Source organism: Bombina bombina, chromosome 4 (assembly GCF_027579735.1).
Source record: "Bombina bombina isolate aBomBom1 chromosome 4, aBomBom1.pri, whole genome shotgun sequence".
In the NCBI taxonomy this organism is placed as follows: domain Eukaryota; kingdom Metazoa; phylum Chordata; class Amphibia; order Anura; family Bombinatoridae; genus Bombina; species Bombina bombina.
Window position 1 is genome coordinate 844634702 of NC_069502.1, and position 24370 is coordinate 844659071.

At 38.7% G+C, this 24370-nt stretch overlaps 2 protein-coding genes across 3 annotated transcripts in view; one reads left to right on the forward strand and one right to left on the reverse strand.

Moving 5' to 3' along the window:
* The window catches only part of LOC128657251 (zinc finger protein 836-like), a 60053-nt gene extending 39105 nt beyond the window's left edge, over positions 1 to 20948 (reverse strand). Inside the window, exons 1-7 of one of the 2 annotated variants that reach the window (XM_053711522.1) lie at positions 20621 to 20711; positions 19141 to 19208; positions 17772 to 17877; positions 7377 to 7436; positions 6861 to 7008; positions 6443 to 6538; positions 5439 to 5525 (exon numbers count right to left, since the gene is read on the reverse strand). In XM_053711522.1, the coding sequence (XP_053567497.1) occupies positions 5439 to 5525; positions 6443 to 6538; positions 6861 to 7008; positions 7377 to 7436; positions 17772 to 17849 (469 nt within the window). In that variant the 5' untranslated portion in view covers positions 17850 to 17877; positions 19141 to 19208; positions 20621 to 20711. Of the gene's footprint in view, positions 1 to 5438; positions 5526 to 6442; positions 6539 to 6860; positions 7009 to 7376; positions 7437 to 17771; positions 17878 to 19140; positions 19209 to 20620; positions 20712 to 20895 lie in introns of those variants that run through there. The other variant, XM_053711523.1, reaches the window with a different exon arrangement.
* LOC128657969 (uncharacterized) overlaps positions 1 to 24370 on the forward strand; it is a 296601-nt gene that overhangs the window by 223387 nt on the left and 48844 nt on the right. The window contains exons 6-8 of the mRNA XM_053712409.1: positions 8868 to 9030; positions 9590 to 9757; positions 9844 to 11158. Coding sequence (XP_053568384.1) covers positions 8868 to 9030; positions 9590 to 9757; positions 9844 to 11158 — 1646 coding nt within the window. The remainder of the gene's footprint in view (positions 1 to 8867; positions 9031 to 9589; positions 9758 to 9843; positions 11159 to 24370) is intronic.

Below are 24370 nucleotides of genomic sequence, written 5' to 3' on the forward strand. Positions count from 1 at the left end.
TAGGCGAGTACCTAAGGATCCGCAGAAACGGCTCATCACTAGAGTCATTTAATAAAGCAGCAAAGGAATTGAGAGAGACTGACTCCTCTTGCGGGGCTATTCTAAAAAGTCCCTTAAAAGAGCCTATCAGAAAGCCCTTAATTGAAATAGACAGGAGCTTTTTAAACCCAAAAAAGTTGTTGAAGATTCTAATCCCCTTAGGTTCATTTCAACATTTTCTAATCAGAGTAACCAAATATCCAACGTGTTATTAAAACACTGGCATATCTTACAATCAGATGAACAACTCAAGTCTATAATCCCTACAAAACCACTGTTGACATATAGGAGAGCTAGTAATCTTAGTGATCGTTTGACGGTCAGTCATTTCGATAGTGATGCTAAGAAGCCCCCATTATACAAAGGATCTATAGCCTGTGGCAACTGTAAGGTGTGCACACATATGGTAAAAAAGAAAATTATGGTAGACAGATTCCATAATAAATGGACCATACGTAATCATATTACATATAAAACCTCAAATGTAATATATTGTGTATCCTGCAGCTGTGAGTTATTTTATGTAGGAATGATGACTAGACCTATGGGTAAAAGGATGATAAAACATTTAAGCAACATTAGAAATGCCGCTAAAGATGTAGAAAAAGGCAAACAAATCACTAGTGTTGCACGGCATTTCCTACAGTATCACAATGGCAAAACTAGTACCTTTAAGTGTTGGGGATTAGAAACATTGTGATTGGGTATTCGAAGAGGCGCTATAGAACAAGCCTTGCTGAAAAAAGAAGCAAGGTGGATTTTTTATTTGAACTCTGCAATGCCCAATGGCATGAATGAGAACAACAATTTTTGGGTGTTCCTGTAAATATACTAAAAGTCTATTGCAGAATTGATATAGTGTACAACTAGTCTTTAAGTAATTAGTCTCATCATTTTCCTGCTTAGATATGCACCAAGAACATAGTTAGATGTATTAAATATTTTATGTGTTTATAACTACATACTATTGATGAACTTAAGACCCAGAAAAAACCTTTGATTAAAATGTTTACATCTTGAATAGTAATTATTGACATCTGTTGCACCCAAAAGATAGTTAAAGGTATTAAACATTTTATGGGGTCACAATTATATACTATTAACAATTTAAGATCAAGTGAAATCTTTAATGAAGTTTTACATCTTGAATAGTACTTGCTGATACTGAAAAATATTAATAAACAATTTGATTTCCCTTATGTCTGGTAATAGTGAATCGCTATACCATATATGGCAGTTTACAGATAGTACCAAGCAAAGTACATTTATCACAACGACAACCTATCACCATATAGTATTTGTAGAGAACATAAAAAGGTTGTCTTCTATACAATTTACTGGCATGTTAGTACATTATATGAATACTGTTATAAAAGGTCATATTATTATGCGTGGGCACATCAATCTATGCTATGTGGCTAAGTTGCCACAGCATTGGTAATGAGTGTGTTTCAGCTATATCGCTATGACCTCAGTTAGGGGTTACATTATTTCATATTCATGCTTATGTAATATCTAGACTAACCAGTTTTCAATGACATCTTACTACAGCTATGTCATTTATTAGCTGTACACACCTACTATCTGCATTTTGGTGAGTGGTTTTTAACAGCATAACTGCAAGCGGTTCTCAGATTACCATAATAGCGTAGACAGTGAGATTGGTGTGTTTGATCAAGGTGCATGTTTGAGTAGGAATATACCGTAAGTCGCATCATGTATATACTTATATTTTATTACACTTATATTAACATAATTGGACCCCATTTCATATACAAAATACGGGCAGGCACGAAATAACCGCCTGGTGATTGGCCCAGAGGGGTTGAGCTCACAACCAATGATAAGACCCTCTGAACACTGTCCTCCGTGATATAATTGCAAGGGGATTCGCTCTGAATGGGGCGTGAAGCTTCCTTATAATATGATTGGTGGATATTACGTTTCATAGGATATTTAAAGTGATTTTGGTGCGGCACTCGGCTTGTCAATTTAAATACACATTGAGAAAGGCTGCATCTCGGCCGAAACGCATTTGTGTGACTGTTGTTTTTATTAAGTTTTCAAACCACATTAGTGTTTAGTCTGTGAGGAGCGCAGTTCTGGCCATCCCTGGCACCTGAAGCCGAAGTATCCAGTTATCGGCCAGGAATACAGGGGGGTGGTTTGTCTGTGCGTCCTTCTGTGCTTTATAACTGAGTTTGGGGTTAGAGGAGATAACTGGGTTTATCCCTTGTTAGTGTATGTAATGTTTATTACATCCTTCATTTTAATAATTGTTAATAAATTAGTATTTAAGTAAAGAATTTGTACACACTTGGCTGAGTTTTTCTCAGCATTATTACTATTTACAATAGGAATGAGTGCTACTTAACCCCTTCTTGTCCCCGTTTCTCCCCTCCTCCCTATTTAGTATTATACAGTATACTACCAAGGGGCAGCACCAGGGATTATTATATCCTTTAATTTCCTAAATAAACACTTTATCACAGTGCCAATATTTTCTATCAGCTTGCTATAGTCTCTGTAACGGAAGACATGTCTCTAAGTACTGCACAATCAAAAAAGCGGGCAAACCCGTTAGGACCTCCCATCGTGTGTATACCTCTAATCTCCCGATCGACCTCTTTGTCAGTTTAAGCTGTCGGAAAACACACCACCTGAGCAAAAAATAAAGCCCTTTACTCCCAGCCCCAGTGCCTGCAAATATGGCTGTCACAATCCCCTCCAGACTAGGAGAGCCTGCCCAAACATAAAGAGCCCCATTCCTTAAGAGCCTTGTATGTTTTATTGATTAAATAAATGTGCCCACTTTTTCTCTGAGTTTTGACTTGGCCCCAGAATAAAAAAGTAGCACTTACCTTAAATCTGCCTGACAGCAAGGCAGCTCACAGGCTTGAGAGGTCCAATCCCTCACATCAACCTGTGGAAAAATAAAAGTCTGAGTAAATCCCCCTCAGGCTATAGAAGATAGGGCAGCATCAGTATATGGGAGGCGCAGTAAGAATTATGTCCCACAAGTTCCCATTGCTCTAAAGCAACCACTGCTCTACTGAAGAGACTGATATGGACTACGGCCACACCCTAGAACAAAGCAGTACAATCTTGCACTACTTTAGAAATAATAAACTCTTGATTGAAGAATCTATACTAACACCTCACTTTGCAACTTCCTATAACTAACGTAGGCAAAGAGAATGACTGGAGTGGGAGGGTAGGGAGGAGCTATTTAACAGCTCTGCTGTGGTGCTCTTTGCCGCCTCCTGCTGACCAGGAGGTGAATATCCCATTAGTAATTAAGATGATCCGTGGACTCATCGTGTCATAAAAAAGAAACCTAAGCTACCCATTGCCCTGAAAAGGGCATTTGTAAGGGCATTGCCCTAAAAAGGGCTTTTAGCTCTTTTGCATTGTCCAGAAAAGGGCTCTTTTACGAAAAGCCCAAACCCTAAACTAAAAAAAAAAAAAAAAAAAAAAAAAAACCCACCCAAAAAAAAAAAGTTTAAAAAAATTCTAACACTAACCCCTGCATATCCCCTTACAGTTGCTGAAGTCCTGCTTGAAGGATCTTCATCCCGGCGGGTCCATTTTCATCCCAGCAGGTCCATCTTTATCCTGTCGGCTCCATCTTTCTTCATCCCGGTGGCAAGGAGCGGGTGCATCCTGAAGACATCTGGCGCAGAGCTTCCTCTTCATACTGTCGCCGCCGTAAACGGAATCTTCAATGCAAGGTATGCGATTCAAGATGGTGTCCCATGCATTTCTATTGGCTGATTTGATTTTAGAAATTCAAATCAGCCAATAGGATGGGAGCTACTGAAATCCTATTGGCTAATTTGAATAGCCAATAATTGTAACTTTAATTTAGCTCTATTTTAATTATGTTAAAGTTAGGGGGTGCTAGGGTTACATTAGGGTTAGGGGTTAATATAGTTTAATTTAGGCTGCTGTGATGTGGGGGGCTGACGGTTTAGGGTTTAATATGTTTATTTAGTGGTAGTGATGTGGGAGGCCAGAGGTTTAGGGGTTAATAACTTTATTTAGTGGCGGTAATGTCGGGGAGCAGCAGAATAGGGGGTTAATAGATTTATTATAGTGTGGGTGATGTTGGGGTGCAGGGGAATAGGGGTTAATACTTTGAAACAAAAAGAAAAGATGTGGGGGGAGCCTAGATTATATAGTGGCAGGTAATTTATAAAAATTGATTTTCTTAAGTTAGGAATTTTTTTTTATTATGTTTTAAATTTTTAAATACTGCTTAGATTATTACCTGTCGTGGAGACTAAACAAACAGAACATGACAACTAGCTAAACTAATTGTAAAAAAGTACACAATTAAGTAAAGAAGGATTAGCTCCACGATGAAGAGTATGTGTTAACTCAGCAAAACTGGTTAGGGATTTTTAGAAAAATATTATTCCATTACATTCACACATTTCTATCTTTATTGGGAAATATAAGTCACAACCAGGAATAATCATTCATGCAATAGCTTAAGCCAAGTTTAAAAACACTTTAACCAGGTTTGTATTAAATATAGAGTTGCCAAAGAAATAATTATAGATAATAAGTATCAGCCAACAGTTAAAAATAAAATATACTAAGCCCTTACAATTAGAGGGATAAATTAGGCTTATATTTATAGGTTTAATACGACTTTTAGGCTGAGGTAAATAGCAAAGAATATACGGGTTAACTATTTTTCAACCATGGTAAGCAAGTTAAAATAAAAGACAAGGAGAGACAAAGCTGCTCCTTAAGAACCCCTGACATGCGTTTCACAAAAAAACGCTTCCTCCCCCCCTCTTAGAAAGCATTTTTTGTGAAACGCGTGTCAGGGGTCCTTAACACATACTCTTCATCGTGGAGCTAATCCTTCTGTACTTAATTGTATACTTCTTTACAATTAGTTTAGCTAGTTGTTGAATAGGGGTTAATAACTTTAGTATAGTGGCGGCAACATCGGAAGCGGCAGATTAGGGGTGTTTAGACGTGGGGTTTATGTCAGGGTGTTAGGTTTAAACGTTACTTTTTTTCCCCCATAGACATCAATGGGGCTGCGTTACGGAGCTTTTCATTTCGCGATCGCAGGTGTTAGGTTTTTTTAAGCCCGCTCTCCCCATTGATGTCTATGGGGAAAGCGTGCACGAGCACTTCAAAACAGCGCTTGTATTGTGTGCGGTATGGAGCTCAACGCAACCATATCGAACGCACAAGGCGGCTGTTTCAAAACTTGTAATGGCTGCGCTATAGAGGGTTAAATAACGTAACTTTTGTTGCGTTCGTTAAATTCCCTATAGCGTGCATAACTCGTAATCTAACTGATAGTTATTTATAGGATGAAACCATTTCAGAATCTGAGTTTTCTAACTGGGAAGCTTATACCATAGATCACTCACCGGCAGATACATCTGATGGCTGAATATTCTGTACAAGTTCTCCATGTGCTTTTGTGTCTAGATTTTCATCACTGTAACCGGTTAGTTCTAATAAAGAATACGATTAGGTTTCTTGTTAAATGGATTTTAAAGGCCATGAAACACAAATTATTTTTTCTTTCATAATTAAAATAGAGCATACAATTTTAAACAATTTCCAATGTACTTATATTATTTAATTTACTTCCCTCTCTTGGGATCTTATGTTAAAGGAGCAGCAATGCACTACTGGGAACTAGCTGAATGCACTAGTTGAGCCAATAACACAAGTCATATATTTGTAGCCACCAATCAGCAGCTTCTGAGTCAGCCTATGTATGCTTTTCAACAAGAGATACCAAGGAGAACACAATAAATCAGATAATAGAATTAAACTGGAAAGTTTCTTAAAGGGATAAGAAACCAATTTTTCTTTAATGATTCAGATAGGGCATGCAATTTTAAGCAACTTTCTAATTTACTTCAATTATCAATTTTTCTTTGTTTTCTTGGTATTTTTATTTGAATAGCAGGAATGTAAGCTTAGGGGACTAACCGTTTTTCGGTTCAGAACCTGGGTTCCGCTTGCTGATTGGTGACTTAATGTAGCCACCAATCAGCAAGTGCAACCCAGGATGCTGAACAAAAATAGTCAGTCCCCTAAGCTTACATTCCTGCTACTCAAATAAAGATACCAAGAGACCAAAGACAAATTGATAATAGAAGTAAATTAGAAAGTTTCTTAAAATCACATAAGAAAAAAAAAAATGTGGGTTTCGTGTCCCTTTAAGTGAAGTTAGCTCACACACATCTGATTATGCAGTAATATTACACAACACAGCAGTATTTTAAGTTTGCAACTGGTCTGTCCTTAGGTCCATCATTTACATAATTATTAGTAAAGATTAAATCATTTCAGAATCTGAATTTTAAAAAAAAAACGATGAAGAAAACATTAACAGCAGCTTGTACCATAGATCTGTTACCTGCAGAGACGTCTGATGGGGTCTCCACTGGCTGAATATTCTGTACAAGTTCTCCAGCTCCTGTATCTGGATCTTCATCACTGTCACCTGTTAGTTCTAATAAAGAATAGAATCAGTTTATTTTGCTAAATGGATATGAAACCATTTCTGTTGCACCTAAAAAGGCACCTTAATAAGTATTCAATTAACGAAAACAAAAAGCATCTGTGGCTTTTTGTATATCAAATATTTACATCTATAATATTAACATATATACATTAATATATAACTGATTTAACATTAATCTCTCTTGACCCTTTAAATGTTTTTATTATTTTTGTTTATACTCAGACAGCTCATTAGATCACATGTGATAGATTCACTGTAGATTTGTTCTGTGCATTTCCTGAGTGAGATATTTATTACTACACAGCGTTACCTGAGCTCTCGTTCCCTGGGATCTCCATAGTACTTAGTGCTTGGTGAGTCTCCATCATGACGTCCTTGTAAAGCTCTTTGTGTCCCTCTATATACTCCCACTCCTCCATAGAGAAATACACGGCAACATCATCACACTTTATAGGCACCTGAAACACACACACACACAACGCATTCAGCAGTGACACAGGGACTGGTTCTGTCACACATTTTTTACTGACAGAGTCAGGGTAATGTTACTGAGAGCATACAGAGACACAGACAGAAGGTACAATAGGTAAATACACACAGGGCCAGAAGGGTCAGTAATGTGCGTCACTATGTATAAGTCACATTCCCCAGCAGTGCTCATGCTCCTCTCAGCCGGTAAATTGCTGCTGTTGGGGGATAATGATACTGTGAACATGCAGAGACACGGAGAGAAGTCAGGAAAACACACACAGGGGCAGATAGGTCAGTAACGGGCGTCACTATAACATGACTCTAATATAATGTCACATTCCCGAGCAGCTCTCACCTCTCTGCTCTGCCGGTGAATGCTGCTGTGGGACGGCCTCTTCTTCACAATGGCATATTCCTATAAAATGTATATAAGAGAAAAGCATCAGATTCTGTTTCCCTGGACTAACATTTCTCCAGTTATTGTTTACTTCTAAATCTCTTTAAATTAAGGGGCTTTCTTCACAGTCTTGATCATCACAAAGTAACGTAGCAGAATGAATTACTGTACTTTTTTGATGGATCTTTGTGGTTTGAGGATGACAAGATGGAGGACATTAGCTTCAGTCAAGAATAAAGACATTACAGGACCATTGATAAATGAAGGATGCAGCCTTTGGGTGAGGTCCAATTTGGGACAACAGAGTTGAGTCTTTGGTTGATGAGACCGTGCTCGTCACCTGAGATTATATATATATATATATATATATATATATATATAATAAACAAAGAAACTTTCCTTATAAGTTGCTCCCAGACCAGAAATGTCCACTATTTAAGGCACAACACAGACACATGAGTCAAAGTAAAGCAAATTGATCATACCTTTATTATGGCATGTCGGACAAACACTCGGCAAATGCTAGCGGTGTGACTTCTTTTGTTCTTTGTTATTGGTCATGAATATCTAAGAGCCGTATAGCATCATATGTTTAGTATTTATAAAAAAATAAACTTTTAAATAGTAATTCACTTTAAATTAATACACGCAACGTACTCCAATTAAAATATACACTCATCAACACTTTCAATACACTTTATCACATATATGTATTAATAATTTTGAAAACACAGTTTGCTACTATGACATCACATCAAGGGAGGAGTTTCTTTCAGATAAAGTATGCTAATCACACACACCTCCACATCTTTGACAAAGCGCCAGAAGGGCGTGAAACGCGTCATATGACGTCACACTCCACACACCTGTGTCTCCTGGTAGTCACACCGCTAGCATTTGCCGAGTGTTTGTCCGACATGCCATAATAAAGGTATGATCAATTTGCTTTACTTTGACTCATGTGTCTGTGTTGTGCCTTAAATAGTGGACATTTCTGGTCTGGGAGCAACTTATAAGGAAAGTTTCTTTGTTTATTGTATACCTGGAACGGGCAGCCTGGTCTGCAGGTCTGGGTTTGTGCCGGGAGAGGCGCCGGCGCAGTGTTTCCCGTGTGTTCCTGCATAGACCTTACCACTCAGTCCTTGAACTCTCACTCATCTGTGTATATGAACATTTCAAGTGTCTCAGAGAGTATAAGGGAACGGAGACAAGTAAATACTTGGGACAAGCGGGGATTATACAAATGTGGTAATTCAAACACATAGAAACAGCCAAATGCAATTGTTCAAATAAAGAATTCAATGTGGTGAAATAATACCAGCATATAACTTGAACACGCAACAGCCGCATATCACGAATATTAGTGGCTTTTGGACTGTTACAACCAACTGTTTCTGTACTAAATGTAATTTTGAAATATCCTCGCTTGAATTCAAATAACAATAACAGCACGCAAAATGGCACAATCCACAGCACTGGAGGACATCTTTAATAGAAAAATGACTTACCAGGAGCGCAGGGAGGAGTTTACACCTGATCAAGTACAATCTAATGAACTACGCTATTTGTTTCTCACAATGGAAAACCTGAGAGTTAAGGAACTCAAACTGTGGTATGAACTAATCTATCTAGACAAGTATATACAAACATCTATAATACCACGAGGGCTACGCCTGAAAAAATTCCCAAATGTGGATAAAGAGGAAGAAAAGGAATTTTTGGATGATTGGCTTAAAACGCTGAGTGAATGCTCCCTTAAACTGATGTCTAAACTTAAAGTCAATAGAACTGAGAAAAGAGAGAAAATTCTTTTGGAAATTAAAGAACTACAGAAAAAGCTACAACCACTTATCCAACATCAAAAATATGCCACATTTGATACAGAACTAAAACAACACCTTGATGAGGTTGAACAAAACCTAGTATCCAGAAAAGACAACAAGATGCTGAGAGATTAATTGGATTATTCCATGAATAAAGTATACAATTGGAATGCAACTACACAAGGGGCACAGAATGGGCATGCAAGCAAAACCAAGAACAAAAATAAAAATAAACAGCAACAAAAAAAACAAAAATAAAAACAAACATAAAGGACAACGACAAGAAAATTCTTCAAATAAAGATACAAGAAGAGTGAGTTTTTCGGACTCAAATTTTTCTATCCACAGTGATACAACCTCTACCCCAAAAGAAGGGTCACCGGAAAGCTCAACTAGCTCTGAAAATGAAGAACAGCAAACAGAACGAAAGGATCTAGGAGCAAGACCTAAGACAAAACAACGAAGTGAAGCCAAAAATGTACAAAATGAAGAAGAAAATACCCAGGTTCCAAAAAAGTGCATCAAACCAACTCAACAAGTAAAGAAGAAGATGTCAACCAGATACGGACAGTAGTAAATTTATCTTCACATTGTCTAACAAGGCCTGAACAACAAGTCCTGGAAAAAGGACTGGGCTTTGCTCCAACCACGGACTTTGACTTATTTCGCACTATTACTGATATTAATAGTCTAGTTAGAAAAATTGTTTTGAAATGTCATTTGGATAAAAATGAAAATACTAACAAAGTAGACAACTCTACAAGTAGTCACTTAACAAATGAACCACTTGCTCAGCTGACAAAGCCTAGCATCTGTAATCTAGATGAACTTTCTATTGTAGATTTACAAACTGCTAATATTCTAGAGGCAATGGCAGCTGAGTCAACAAGGGAGGTTGAACATATACAAACACACAAGAAATACAACAAAACATTAAGATCCAAAAGTACATTTTATCCTATACAATCTAGGAACCAATACATAGATATGTTTCAAGAGAAAACACAGACAGAATTGGTAGACTTATATGAAAAAACTAAAGCTCAACAAAGTATCAAATGTAAAAATAGAACAAATTTAACAAGACAACAACAATTAGCCCTTAAAAATCTACAAAACAATGATCTTATTACAATTACCCCAGCTGACAAGGGTGGATCCATTGTTATACAAGACAAACAAGATTACTATGCTGAAGCAATAAAACAGTTAAATGACACTAATACATACACTCTACTTACTAGTGACCCTTCTACTAAATATCTAGAACAACTGGGCAAACTTCTAGACTGGGGCAAACATTTGGGTATCCTAGATCAGAAATTGTGTGACTATTTGTACAATCCTACCCCCACTATTGCTAACTTTAGAATTGTACCTAAAATCCATAAACATCCATCCTCACCACCAGGCAGACCCATAGTATCTGGGGTGGGGTCCCTAGGAGAAAAACTAGGAGAATGGATAGACAATATACTACAGCCTTTCGTCCACACATTACCAGGGTACATTAAAGATACTACCCATGTATTACAAAAACTAGAAGATAGAACTTGGAATGATAATAATATGTGGCTCACTGTAGATGTCTCTTCCCTTTACTCGTGCATACCGCATGAACTAGGGTTGAAAGCAATTGAATACCATCTTTTATTGAAAAGCACTTTTTCATCAGATCTAATTGAATTTATTGTGGAGGCTGTAAACTTTTTGTTAACACACAATTTTTTCATATTTGACTCTAAGTTATACTTGCAAACATGTGGTACTGCGATAGATGATCTTCTATTTATCTGGCGTGGGAACAGTGAACAATGCAAAGAATTTGTGAAGTATTTAAATACTAATGATTTAAACCTAAGTTTCACTTTTCAAACTGACAAATACAAAGCAAACTATTTAGATATCCAACTAAAGGTAAAAGAGCATAAAATAGTTACTGAACTGTACAGAAAAGAAATTTCGGGAAACACAATTTTGAGGGCTGATTCATGTCGTATGCTAACTTGTTTTTAGGCTTGTTTGAAGCTACCTATATTTTTGGACAAGGTAATGTGTATGGGTGTCACATTGACTTCTACGCCAGATTCATAGATGATCTTCTATTTATCTGGCGTGGGAACAGTGAACAATGCAAAGAATTTGTGAAGTATTTAAATACTAATGATTTAAACCTAAGTTTCACTTTTCAAACTGACAAATACAAAGCAAACTATTTAGATATCCAACTAAAGGTAAAAGAGCATAAAATAGTTACTGAACTGTACAGAAAAGAAATTTCGGGAAACACAATTTTGAGGGCTGATTCATGTTGTATGCTAACTTGTTTTTAGGCTGGTTTGAAGCTACCTATATTTTTGGACAAGGTAATGTGTATGGGTGTCACATTGACTTCTACGCCAGATTCATAGATGATCTTCTATTTATCTGGCGTGGGAACAGTGAACAATGCAAAGAATTTGTGAAGTATTTAAATACTAATGATTTAAACCTAAGTTTCACTTTTCAAACTGACAAATACAAAGCAAACTATTTAGATATCCAACTAAAGGTAAAAGAGCATAAAATAGTTACTGAACTGTACAGAAAAGAAATTTCGGGAAACACAATTTTGAGGGCTGATTCATGTCGTATGCTAACTTGTTTTTAGGCTGGTTTGAAGCTACCTATATTTTTGGACAAGGTAATGTGTATGGGTGTCACATTGACTTCTACGCCAGATTCATAGATGATCTTCTATTTATCTGGCGTGGGAACAGTGAACAATGCAAAGAATTTGTGAAGTATTTAAATACTAATGATTTAAACCTAAGTTTCACTTTTCAAACTGACAAATACAAAGCAAACTATTTAGATATCCAACTAAAGGTAAAAGAGCATAAAATAGTTACTGAACTGTACAGAAAAGAAATTTCGGGAAACACAATTTTGAGGGCTGATTCATGTCACCCAGCCCACACGACTAAATCCATACCTAATGGACAATTAAAAAGAATTAGGAGGATATGTACCAATGATAGTGACTATCTAGATCACTCATTAAACCTAGTTCACAGGCTTACCAATAGGGGATACGATAGAAACAAACTCATGAAAGCTAGAGCTGAAATAGCAAAAATTAAGAGAAAAGATCTAATTAACAAAACCGATGAAGCATCTAAAGTATCCAAAAATTGGAAAAGTGACACCATACTCTGTGTCACACAATACAGTAAACAATTTAATCAGATCAAAAATATAGTCAACAACAATTTAAAAATTCTTAGACTTGATGAAAAAATAGACAAATGCCTAGAAAATGGGGTTAAATTTGTATCCAGGAAAGCACCAACAATTGGAAGCAAAGTTATCCAATATGTTTATAATAATTCTACCATAAAGTCTAAAGAAACATGGCTCTCTAAAAAAGGTTTTTTCAAGTGTGGTAAGCACCCTTGTAATGTATGCCAACATTGTCATCTTGCAAATACTTTCACATCCTCAGCAAATAATAGCATCTACAATATCAAATATAGACTAGATTGCTGTTCAAAATATGTGGTGTATTTAATAACTTGCCAAATTTGTAGACAACAATACACAGGCTGTACTAGTCGTTTTCTGAAGGATAGAATACGTGAGCATTTGACATCATTAGAAAAGGATCCACCCAAAACACCAGTAGCTAAACACTATGCCAATCATAGAATAACCACTGAAGAAAGCAAAACAGCCTTTAAATTCCAAGCCATTGATTTTATTCCAGCCAATAAGAGAGGAGGAGATAGATTCAGGAAATTATTGGATAGAGAGGCAAAGTGGATATTTAAACTAGCAACCAAAGAGCCAAAAGGAATAAACTCCAGATGGGATCTAGATCTGTATCAAGGGAATTAAAACATTAATATATAAAAATTAAATAATAACCAAAAATCAAAGTCTAGATAACTATAGTAGTACTAAACTATTTGAAGAATATTTGTTTACTCCCCAAATACCTGTCCCATCCACTCCACATCTATTTTGTGTTTATGCCTTGAAAGCCTCAATATACAAAAAAATACCATTACTAATTTTAAGGAACAATATGCAGGTTTTTATATCCAAGTAGTGAAACTAATATTAAAATGGATTCAATATCAAAGAATGATATATAACTATCTATATCAGGTGTAAAGTTCAAAAACTGTTTATTCACACTAAGTATACAACTTTTAGTATTGTAATATTTTAGTGTTGATATGAACTATCGGCTCTAATATATCTAGTTAACCCTGCGAAGTAAGAAGATAAACTTTTATAAAGTAGAGATACACATAACGTATTAATTCTAAATAGTGATAAAGGGGTTAATAATAAGACTGACAAGATTTCAGACAAACGGAAAACCAAAATGTTCTGAATGGCCATATAAATAAAAGTATCAGAACTTTTAGAAACAAAAGAACAAAACACATATCAATGTATTACAATAATAACTAAAAAATATTATTGCAGTATAATTCCAGCAGAATGAACACAGTATAATGTAACCATAGGAATTCTTTTGTTCTTTGTTATTGGTCATGAATATCTAAGAGCCGTATAGCATCATATGTTTAGTATTTATAAAAAAATAAACTTTTAAATAGTAACTCACTTTAAATTAATACACGCAACGTACTCCAATTAAAATATACACTCATCAACACTTTCAATACACTTTATCACATATATGTATTAATAATTTTGAAAACACAGTTTGCTACTATGACATCACATCAAGGGAGGAGTTTCTTTCAGATAAAGTATGCTAATCACACACACCTCCACATCTTTGACAAAGCGCCAGAAGGCCGTGAAACACGTCAGATGACGTCACACTCCACACACCTGTGTCTCCTGGTAGTCACACCGCTAGCATTTGCCGAGTGTTTGTCCGACATGCCATAATAAAGGTATGATCAATTTGCTTTACTTTGACTCATGTGTCTGTGTTGTGCCTTAAATAGTGGACATTTCTGGTCTGGGAGCAACTTATAAGGAAAGTTTCTTTGTTTATTGTATACCTGGAACGGGCAGCCTGGTCTGCAGGTCTGGGTTTGTGCCGGGAGAGGCGCCGGCGCAGTGTTTCCTGTGTGTTCCTGAATAGACCTTACCACTCAGTCCTTGAACTCTCAATCATCTGTGTATATATATATATATATATTTTTTTTTTTTGTTAGTTGCACCTGCATTCATTAATACAATAATAATACTAATAATCACAACCCCATTTTCAGAATACTGTGCAAATCAATAGAGCTGCCTTTTAATTTCCAATGATATATTTTGTAAAAAATCCCCCCACTATACTAAAGTTATTAAGCCCTACACCGCTGCCACTATAATAAACCTATTAACCCCTAAACCACAAGGCCCCACACCAAAATATACTAAATTAAACTATTAAGCCCTAAACTGAAAGCCCCCCACGTCGCAATAAACCATATTTAAACGATTAACCCCTAAACCTAACGCCCCCCTAACTTTATATTAAAATTACAATTTCCTTATCTTAAATTAAAAAAACTTAGCTGTCAAATTAAAAAAACTAAGTTTAAACTAACAATTAAACTAATATAATTATTAAACTAAAATTAAACTAACTACCAATTAAATAAAACTAAAAACTACACATTTAAAAAATCCTAACACTACTCTAAAAATTACAAAGTATCTAATTACAAAAAATAATAATACTAAATTACAGAAGATAAAACGAAATTATCAAAAATAAAAAAAATTACACCTAATCTCTATCAAAATAAAAAAGTCCACCAAAAAAAAAAAAAACCCCAAGCCTACAATAAACTTCAAACAGCCCTTAAAAGGGCTTTTTGTGGGGCATTGCCCTAAAGATATCAGCTTTTTTCCTGAAAAAAATACAAAGACCCCCCAACAGTAAAACCCACCACTTAACAAAAAAAAAAAAAACTTAGCTACCCATTGCCCTGAAAAGGGCATTTGGATGGGCATCGCCCATTGCCCTGAAAAGTGCATTTGGATGGGCATTTAGCTCTTTACATGCCCAAACCCTAAACTAAAAAAAAAAAAAACACCCAAAAAACCCTTTAAAAAAAACAACCTATCACTAACCCCCGAAGATCCACTTACGTTTTTTGAAGTCCCGCTTGAACTATCTTCATCCAGGCGGTGAGAAGTCTTCATCCAGATGGCCTCTTCAATCTTCATCCCGGCGGCGAAGTCCTCATCCAGGCGACACTGAATCTTCAATGCAAGGTACGCGATTCAAGATGGCGTCCTTTGCATTCCTATTGGCTGAAAAATTTGAATCAGCCAATAGGAATTAGAGCTGCTAAAATCCTATTGGCTGTTCAAATCAGCCAATAGAATGAGAGCTGCTTAAATCCTATTGGCTGATTTTAACAGCTAATAGGATTTTAGCAGCTCTAATTCCTTTTGGCTGATTCAAATTTTTCAGCCAATAGGAATGCAAGAGACGCCACCTTGCATTGAAGATTCAGTGTACGGCAGCGACCGTATGAAGAGGATGCTCCGTGCCGGATCTCTTCAGGATGGACCCGCTCCGCGCTGCCGGGATCTAGATAGAAGATGCTGTCTGGATGAAGATTGAAGAGGCCGTCTGGATGAAGATTTCTCGCTGCTTAGAAAAGGACTTTGCTGCCAGGATGAAGATCGTTCAAGCAGGACTTAAAGACTGTAAATGGATCTTCGGGGTTAGTGATAGGTTTTTTGGGTGTTTTTTTTTTTTAGATTAGAGTTTGGGCAGGTAAAAGAGCTAAATGCCCTTTTAAGGGCAATGCCCATATAAATGCCCTTTTCAGGGCAATGGGTAGATTAGGTTTTACTTTCTTTTATTTTGTGAGTTTGGGGGGTGGGGGTTTGTATACTGTTAGGGGGTGTTAGTTTGTTTTCTTTTTGTAGCAAAAGAGCTGTTAACTTTAATGCAATGACCTACAAAATGCCCTTTTAAGGGCCCCCAAAAGGCCCTTTTAAGGGCCCTTGGTAGTTTGGGGGTCGGGGTTTGTAACTGTTAGGGGGTGTTTTATTTTCTTTTGTAGCTAAAGAGCTGTTTAACTTAGGGCAATGCCCTACAAAATGCCCTTTTAAGGGCCCTTGATAGTTTATTATAGATTAGGGTTTTTTATTTTGGGGTGTTTATTTTTTTAAAAAAAGGGTATTAGAATAGGAATAATTTTTGTTTTGGATAATGTTTGTTATTTTTTGTAATGCTAGGTTTTTTATTTTTTGTAATTTTAGTGTTTGTTACTTTTTTGTAATGTTAGGTTTTAGTGTAAGGCAGGTTAGGTTTTATTTCACAGGTAAGACTGACACTTCAGGGACATGGAAAGTTGCACAGCCCAACAATACCTATGACTGCAACTCTACAATGAAACAGCAGTAAGCAGCACATTAACCTCTTAAGGACATATGACGGAATGTTTCCGTCATAAAACAATTGAGCAAACTGAAAGCTGTGTCCTTAAAGGGTTAACTAGTCTTCTTGTACACTATTAATAAGGAAAAACAGCAACACAGGCTCCTCAGAGACCCAACAAATGGTGCAGGGAGGGAGCAACACAGATGTAGACAGACAATCCCCCCACCTACACTAGAGGAGCAGTTTTTTACTGAGCTTGAATTCTACCTTTTTTTATAAGCACTGCTGTTCCCTCATTAATTTGGAGAGGTGCAGGCCTATATTTTCCATATGAAAAGTACAGTGTATATTACACACTCCCCAGCCTTAACCTTGACACGCACACTCCACGCCACCAACACATTGGCTTCTACTTCACTCTGTAACATTTATTAACATGTTGTTTTCGCTCTTAGCCACACCTGTAATTGTAGATTATACCCCTAATGTTCTTTATATATATATATATATATATATATATATATATATATACTTTTTGTTTTGGGTATTATGCAGTGGGACCCTCAAATTTCTGTTAATGATGGTAGGGTCATGCAGGGGAGTACTAGGGTTGTTCAGGTTTACAGTGAAGGATTGTATATGGGCCCCTGGGTGCTGGGTGGTTTTGCAGTGAAGAGTTGTGAAGGGGACCCTGGGTGTTAAGGAATGTTTTACAGTGGACAGCTGTGCAGGGGTCCCTGGGTGCTGGGGGACACGTTGCAATGGAGGGTTGTACAGGGGAGGTTTTACAGTGGATAGTTGTGTAGGGGTTCCTGTGTGCTAGGGGAGGTTGTTTCATTGATTGTTGTGCAGAAACCACTGGGTGATTGGGGAGGTTTTACAGTGGATAGTTGTGCAGAAGACCCCGGGTGCTGAGGGAGGTTTTTTGATGGAGGTTTGTGCAGGGACCCCTGAGTCCTGGAGAGGTGTAGTGGATAGTTTTGCAGGAGAAATGGCTGGTAATAGAAACTTTGCAGTGGGGAGTTGGTGGAGGGGTGCAGTGGCCCCTAGGTTCTAGGGGGATGAGGGAGGGTTGTGAAGGGGACCCTGAGTGCTGGGGGGTATGCAGGTGGCCAAGCTGATGTAAGCATTAATAATATAGGTCTGGTGATCAGAAGCAGCTCTCACCTCTCCGGTCAGCAGGCAGATGATGCCCAGGGCCTGACTCAGGAACTGCTCTGCCATCTGCTTTCTGTAATTGTTCATCTTGACTCAGATGCTAGAAATGTGACACCTGAGAGAAGAAAGGAAGGAGCAACAAATGAGAGATGGGAGTCAGAGCTTATGGTAAAGCTATGATTATGTGATATAAACATGTTATGTCACTTATGTACAATATAATACTACACATGTGACCAGCTGCATGTAGAGCAGATAACACATACAATGTGACAATCTTTATACAGCAGGTTTGTAAAACTTTATGGAGGTGACGTATTTAATGAGCCAGCAAAAATCATGAGGTGAATGTGTACAGCAGAAGTTGATTATCTCCCATTGCAGCACACAAGTGGCGCTAATAAAATGTGCCCCAGTGCTGAGTGAAATTCCCTGTACACTTTGGCCAGGAGAAGTGCGAGAGTTAGAGCAGATTCAGGTCAGCCATTCAATTACATAGTCACATGGTGCTTCAGAGGTGCATGTGCTCACAGTGACGTACAGAGGAGCTTCCAACACTGAATTCAGCAACAAGAGTGAGAGCTCTGCTTTCAGCTGCTGGGCTTATGCTCCTCCCTCTCTTTCTTTTACTTTATTTGCGTTTCGGTATCTGACCCTCACTAATTAGCCACATGTGACAGGCAGTGCTGTATCACCAGTCCGTCCCTTCAACCTTCCTGCTTAAGGGTAGAACTAAAGGGTACAGCAGTTTCACATACGTCACAAACTGCTCAGAAAACTAAACTTAAAGGGACATAATACTCAAATGCTAAATCACTTGAAACTGATGCAGTATAACTGTAAAAAGCGGACAGGAAAATATCACCTGAGCATCTCTATATAAAAAGGAAGATATTTTACCTCACAATCTCCTCAGCTCAGCAGAGCAAGTTCTGCGTAAAAAGTAATACTCAGCTGCAGGTAAAAAAAATTTTTTAAAAAAATGAAGAAATTAACATCAGCCAATCAGCCTCAGCAGTGCTGAGGTCATGAACTCTTTTACTGTGATCTCATGAGATATGACTTAACTCTCATGAGATTTCATTGTAAACTTCCCTAAACTGAATAGGGAAATAACATGAGAGTGCACGAGGCTCATCCTTTCGGCTGTCCCGGGACAGACATACTGATATGCTGCTTAGAAGTCCTTTACAATGGGATGTGGCTACTGAGAAACTTTTGAGGTAAAATATCTTTCTTTTTTACATAGAGATGTTCAGGTGATATTTTCTAGTCAGCTTTTTACAGCTATACTGCATCACTTTCAAGTGTTTAAGCATTTGGGTATTATGGCCCTTTAACATACGCGTGCTGACTCATACAATCTGTAGGAAACCACTACCTGTGTTGCTCTCTTTTATATAAGTAGTAGTTTTTGCTTTAGTTCTTGTTTCGGCTGTACTGTAACTAAGGCAGGGACAAGCTATAAATTAGTCCCCTAGAACCCGCCTAATTACCCTAAAAACAAATGTATTCCAGTACCCTCCCTTTTACCTCCCCTCCCTCACTCAGTCCCCTCTTCTCACATAGCCACCTTCTCAGAATCTTTCTCCCTCACACAGCCCCCTCCTCAACCAGTTCCCTTCTTAACCTTTCATCCCACTTCTCCCTTACAAAGCCCCCTCCTCACCCAGCTCCCTTCTTAATCTTTCATCCCCCTTCTCCCTCTCAGAACTTCTCTCAATTATATATAGTACCCTTCTCACACTTTTCTACCACTCTTTCTTACACAGACCCCTCTTTACTCTGCTTGCAACCCTCTTTCTCTCTCCAACACACACAGATTATTCTCACCCTCTCAGGCCCCCACTCCATCATACACCCTCTCAGCCTTCCTCTCATAGCCCAGCTTTCTTCTCCCCTCCTCATCTTCTCAGAACCGCTCTCCCTCACACACAGCCCTTTCTCACCCTCTCAGCCTCCTTTCCCTCATTCACCTCCCTCACCCACTAACAAACAGTCTCTCCTTACACTCTCAGCTTCCTCCTTAACACTGCTCCCTTCTTAACATCTAAGCCTCCTACTTACCCTCTCATCCTCCCTCACTCGCACACAGCTCTCTCATCACCTTCTTAGTACCAGTCTACCTTACACACGGCCCCCTTTCAGGCCCCTCCTCGCTCTCTAAATTCCCCTCTCCCTTACACAGTCTCCTCCTCTCAGCCCTTTTCTTCCTCACACAGTCCCCTCCCAACATCTCTCTCCTTCACGCTCAGCACCCCCTTACCCTCACTCTCACCCCTCCTCACCCTCTCAACAGCTCTCTCCACTCTCAGCTCCCCCTTACCTTCCTCTCCTTCACACAGCCCCCTCCTCACACTGTTAACACCACTCTCCTTCACTCTTAGCTCCCTCTTACCCTCTCAACTCTCTTCTCCCTCACACAGCCCACTCCTCAACCTCTTAACACCTCTCTCTTTCACTCTTAGCTAGGGTTGCCACATCAGCCATGTTTCCCTGGACACTTATGAGTTACACATGCTGCAGGGTGTGCAGGGAGGAACATGTTTTGTGTATCTGGACAGCACTATTCATATTCCTCTCTGCACACCTGCAGCATGTGTAACTCATAAGTGTTCTGTATTTTAAGGGACAGGTGGCAACCCTACTCTTAGCTCCACATTACCCCTCCTCATCCTCACAAAACCTCTTTCCCTCACTCTCAGCACCCCCTTACCCCTTTAACCCTCTTTTCCTTACACAGCCCCCTCCTCACCTCTCTCCTTCACTCTCAGCTCCTCCTTACCCCTCCTCATCCTCACACAACCCCCTGCTCAGCCTCCCAACACCTCCTTCCTTCACTCTCAGCTCCCCCTTACCTTCCTCTCCCTCACACAGGCCCCTCCTCACCCTCTCCTTCACTCTAAGCCACCATTTACCCCTCCTCTCCTTCACACAGTCCCCTCCTCACCCTCTCAACACCTCCCTCCCTCTCAGCTCTCCTCACCATCACACAGCCTCCTTTTCAGGCCTTACACACAACCCGACTCTATTAAACATTACAACACCAATCCTGACTCATACCCATTACTCAGCACACACATCAGACAACAGGGGGGCTCTGTTTGCTCTCACGCTACAGCTGATAACTCACAGCACAGCTCACGGACGAATTTTTTAACGCGGTCCCTTTAGCTAAAGTATCAATGATGTCACGGCAGTCATGTGACCGGTCCTACAGCTGGATGGGATCTAGCTGCTACCGCGGTCGTATGACAAGAAAAGAAAACATAGTAGTAGCTTTGTGTAAGTGCTTTATTTCTGTATTTATTGCACTGAAATAGTGCGTGTGAGGCAGAAAGAGCATCTCTATGCTGTTATATATGTGTATATCATACTGGAGAGCGGGCTGTATATATGATATATAGCGAGAATCTCTATAATTTAAATCTGTATTTACTGTACAGAGAAGGGTCTCTGTGTGTCTGAGGCAGAGGGAACCTTTGTATAATATTATACATCTCTTTATAAGGTACTGGGCAGGGTTCTATTGTGAGGTAGAGGGAAACTCCCTATCATATTATACATCTGTATCTAAGATACTGGGCAGGTTGCTATTGTGAGGTAGAGGGAAACTCCATATCATATTATACACCTGTATCTAAGATACTGGGCAGGTTGCTATTGTGAGGTAGAGGGAAACTCCATATCATATTATACACCTGTATCTAAGATACTGGGCAGGTTGCTATTGTGAGGTAGAGGGAAACTCCATATCATATTATACATCTGTATCTAAGATACTGGGCAGGTTGCTATTGTGAGGTAGAGGGAAACTCCCTATCATATTATACATCTGTATCTAAGATACTGGGCAGGTTGCTATTGTGAGGTAGAGGGAAACTCCATATCATATTGTACACCTGTATCTAAGATACTGGGCAGGTTGCTATTGTGAGGTAGAGGGAAACTCCATATCATATTATACATCTGTATCTAAGGTACTGGGCAGGTTGCTATTGTGAGGTAGAGGGAAACTCCATATCATATTATACATCTGTATCTAAGATACTGGGCAGGTTGCTATTGTGAGGTAGAGGGAAACTCCATATCATATTATACATCTGTATCTAAGGTACTGGGCAGGTTGCTATTGTGAGGTAGAGGGAAACTCCCTATCATATTATACATCTGTATCTAAGATACTGGGCAGGTTGCTATTGTGAGGTAGAGGGAAACTCCCTATCATATTATACATCTGTATCTAAGGTACTGGGCAGGTTGCTATTGTGAGGTAGAGGGAAACTCCCTATCATATTATACATCTGTATCTAAGGTACTGGGCAGGTTGCTATTGTGAGGTAGAGGGAAACTCCATATCATATTATACATCTGTATCTAAGGTACTGGGCAGGTTGCTATTGTGAGGTAGAGGGAAACTCCCTATCATATTATACATCTGTATCTAAGATACTGGGCAGGTTGCTATTGTGAGGTAGAGGGAAACTCCATATCATATTATACACCTGTATCTAAGATACTGGGCAGGTTGCTATTGTGAGGTAGAGGGAAACTCCATATCATATTGTACACCTGTATCTAAGATACTGGGCAGGTTGCTATTGTGAGGTAGAGGGAAACTCCATATCATATTATACATCTGTATCTAAGGTACTGGGCAGGTTGCTATTGTGAGGTAGAGGGAAACTCCCTATCATATTATACATCTGTATCTAAGATACTGGGCAGGTTGCTATTGTGAGGTAGAGGGAAACTCCCTATCATATTATACATCTGTATCTAAGGTACTGGGCAGGTTGCTATTGTGAGGTAGAGGGAAACTCCCTATCATATTATACATCTGTATCTAAGGTACTGGGCAGGTTGCTATTGTGAGGTAGAGGGAAACTCCATATCATATTATACATCTGTATCTAAGGTACTGGGCAGGTTGCTATTGTGAGGTAGAGGGAAACTCCCTATCATATTATACATCTGTATCTAAGGTACTGGGCAGGTTGCTATTGTGAGGTAGAGGGAAACTCCATATCATATTATACATCTGTATCTAAGGTACTGGGCAGGTTGCTATTGTGAGGTAGAGGGAAACTCCCTATAATATTATACAGCTGGGCAGGGTGTTATTGTGAGGCAGAGTAATCTCTCTATAATATTAACTTCTGTATATAAGGTACTGGTCAGGGTTCTCTTGTGAGGCAGAGGGGAAATCCCTATTATATTATATATCTGTTTATAGTGTACTGGGGAGGGTCTGTGTTTGTATGTGATAAGAGGGAACCTGACTATAATGTATATAAGGTACTGGGATGGGCTGTGTGCAGTGTTGCCAGCTGTCCTTCCAAAAAATACTGGACAGTCAGCGGTCACAGGTGGGGATGGGGTTTGTTGCTGGAATGAAGTGTAATAGGTGGTTTTGTGACAGAAACAAAGGCATATTATACGTGTGTGTGTATATATATATATATATATAATATACAGCTGCAGTATGTGTATATATATATATATATATACTCACCCTGCTGCAGTTTTAGTTCTGCAAATACCTCATCTGTTTTACCATTGTGTGTTGTCCAAAAATACGTGCAATAATACAGATATGCTACAACTTTAAATAAACTGCACACAAGAATCTTGTCTTTTAAATACTTTGGACTTGTTTTATCTCTTTTTAGTGCAGACTCTCAAAGTGCATAATCCTAATTAAATATATGTTCCTCACTTGTATTTTGCATGCATTAATAATAGTGGACTCAAAATTCAGTAAATGAGCTGCTATACTGTACTCACAGTGTCTCCGTGTGCGTAAATAATCTGTATGTGTTTTAGGCAGCGGGGTTTTCCATTTCAGTCTGCTCTGCTCTCCAGACTGTGGATGGAAAATATTCTGCGTGTCGGCTGGTGTTTGCACTTCCCTCCTCGGTTATTTAGGACTGGGTATCTCCTCTACTCTCTAGGCTGCAGATGGGACAGTTCCCATAGCACGGTCTGTAGTACTAGCAGCTCATCCAAGAACACATTGTCCTGATGCCCCCCTCTAACCCCTCCACCTAGTATGTCACATCCACAGTCAGAATCTGAGAGGCTACGCTGTGCTATTTAGCTTCCTTTCTAGGTCACATGACTCAGTCGAACATATAGCTCAGAAGAGACGTGCTGCACTACTTTCACAATGGGTAGGGTTGCCACCCGTCCCTTAAAATAGTGAACACTTATAAGTTACACATGCTGCAGGGTGTGCAGGGAGAAATATGAATAGTGCTGTCCAGAAACACAATACATGTTCCTCCCTGCACACCCTGCAGCATGTGTAACTCATAAGTGTCCAGGAAAACATGGCTGAGGTGGCAACCCTAACAATGGGACCCAAATATACCTGACATTTAAATGTCCGTTTAAAAAAAAAAAAATACCGGTCAGGAAACGGAAATACCGGACTGTCCGGTCAAATACCGGACACCTGGCAACCCTAGCTGTGTGTGTAAGACATAATCTCTATTTATAATATTATATATCTGTATATAAGGTATTTGAAGAGGGGGTGTTTGTAAGGCAGAGGGAACCCCCACTCTCTATGATAGTATATACCTGTATATAAGTTACTGGGGAGG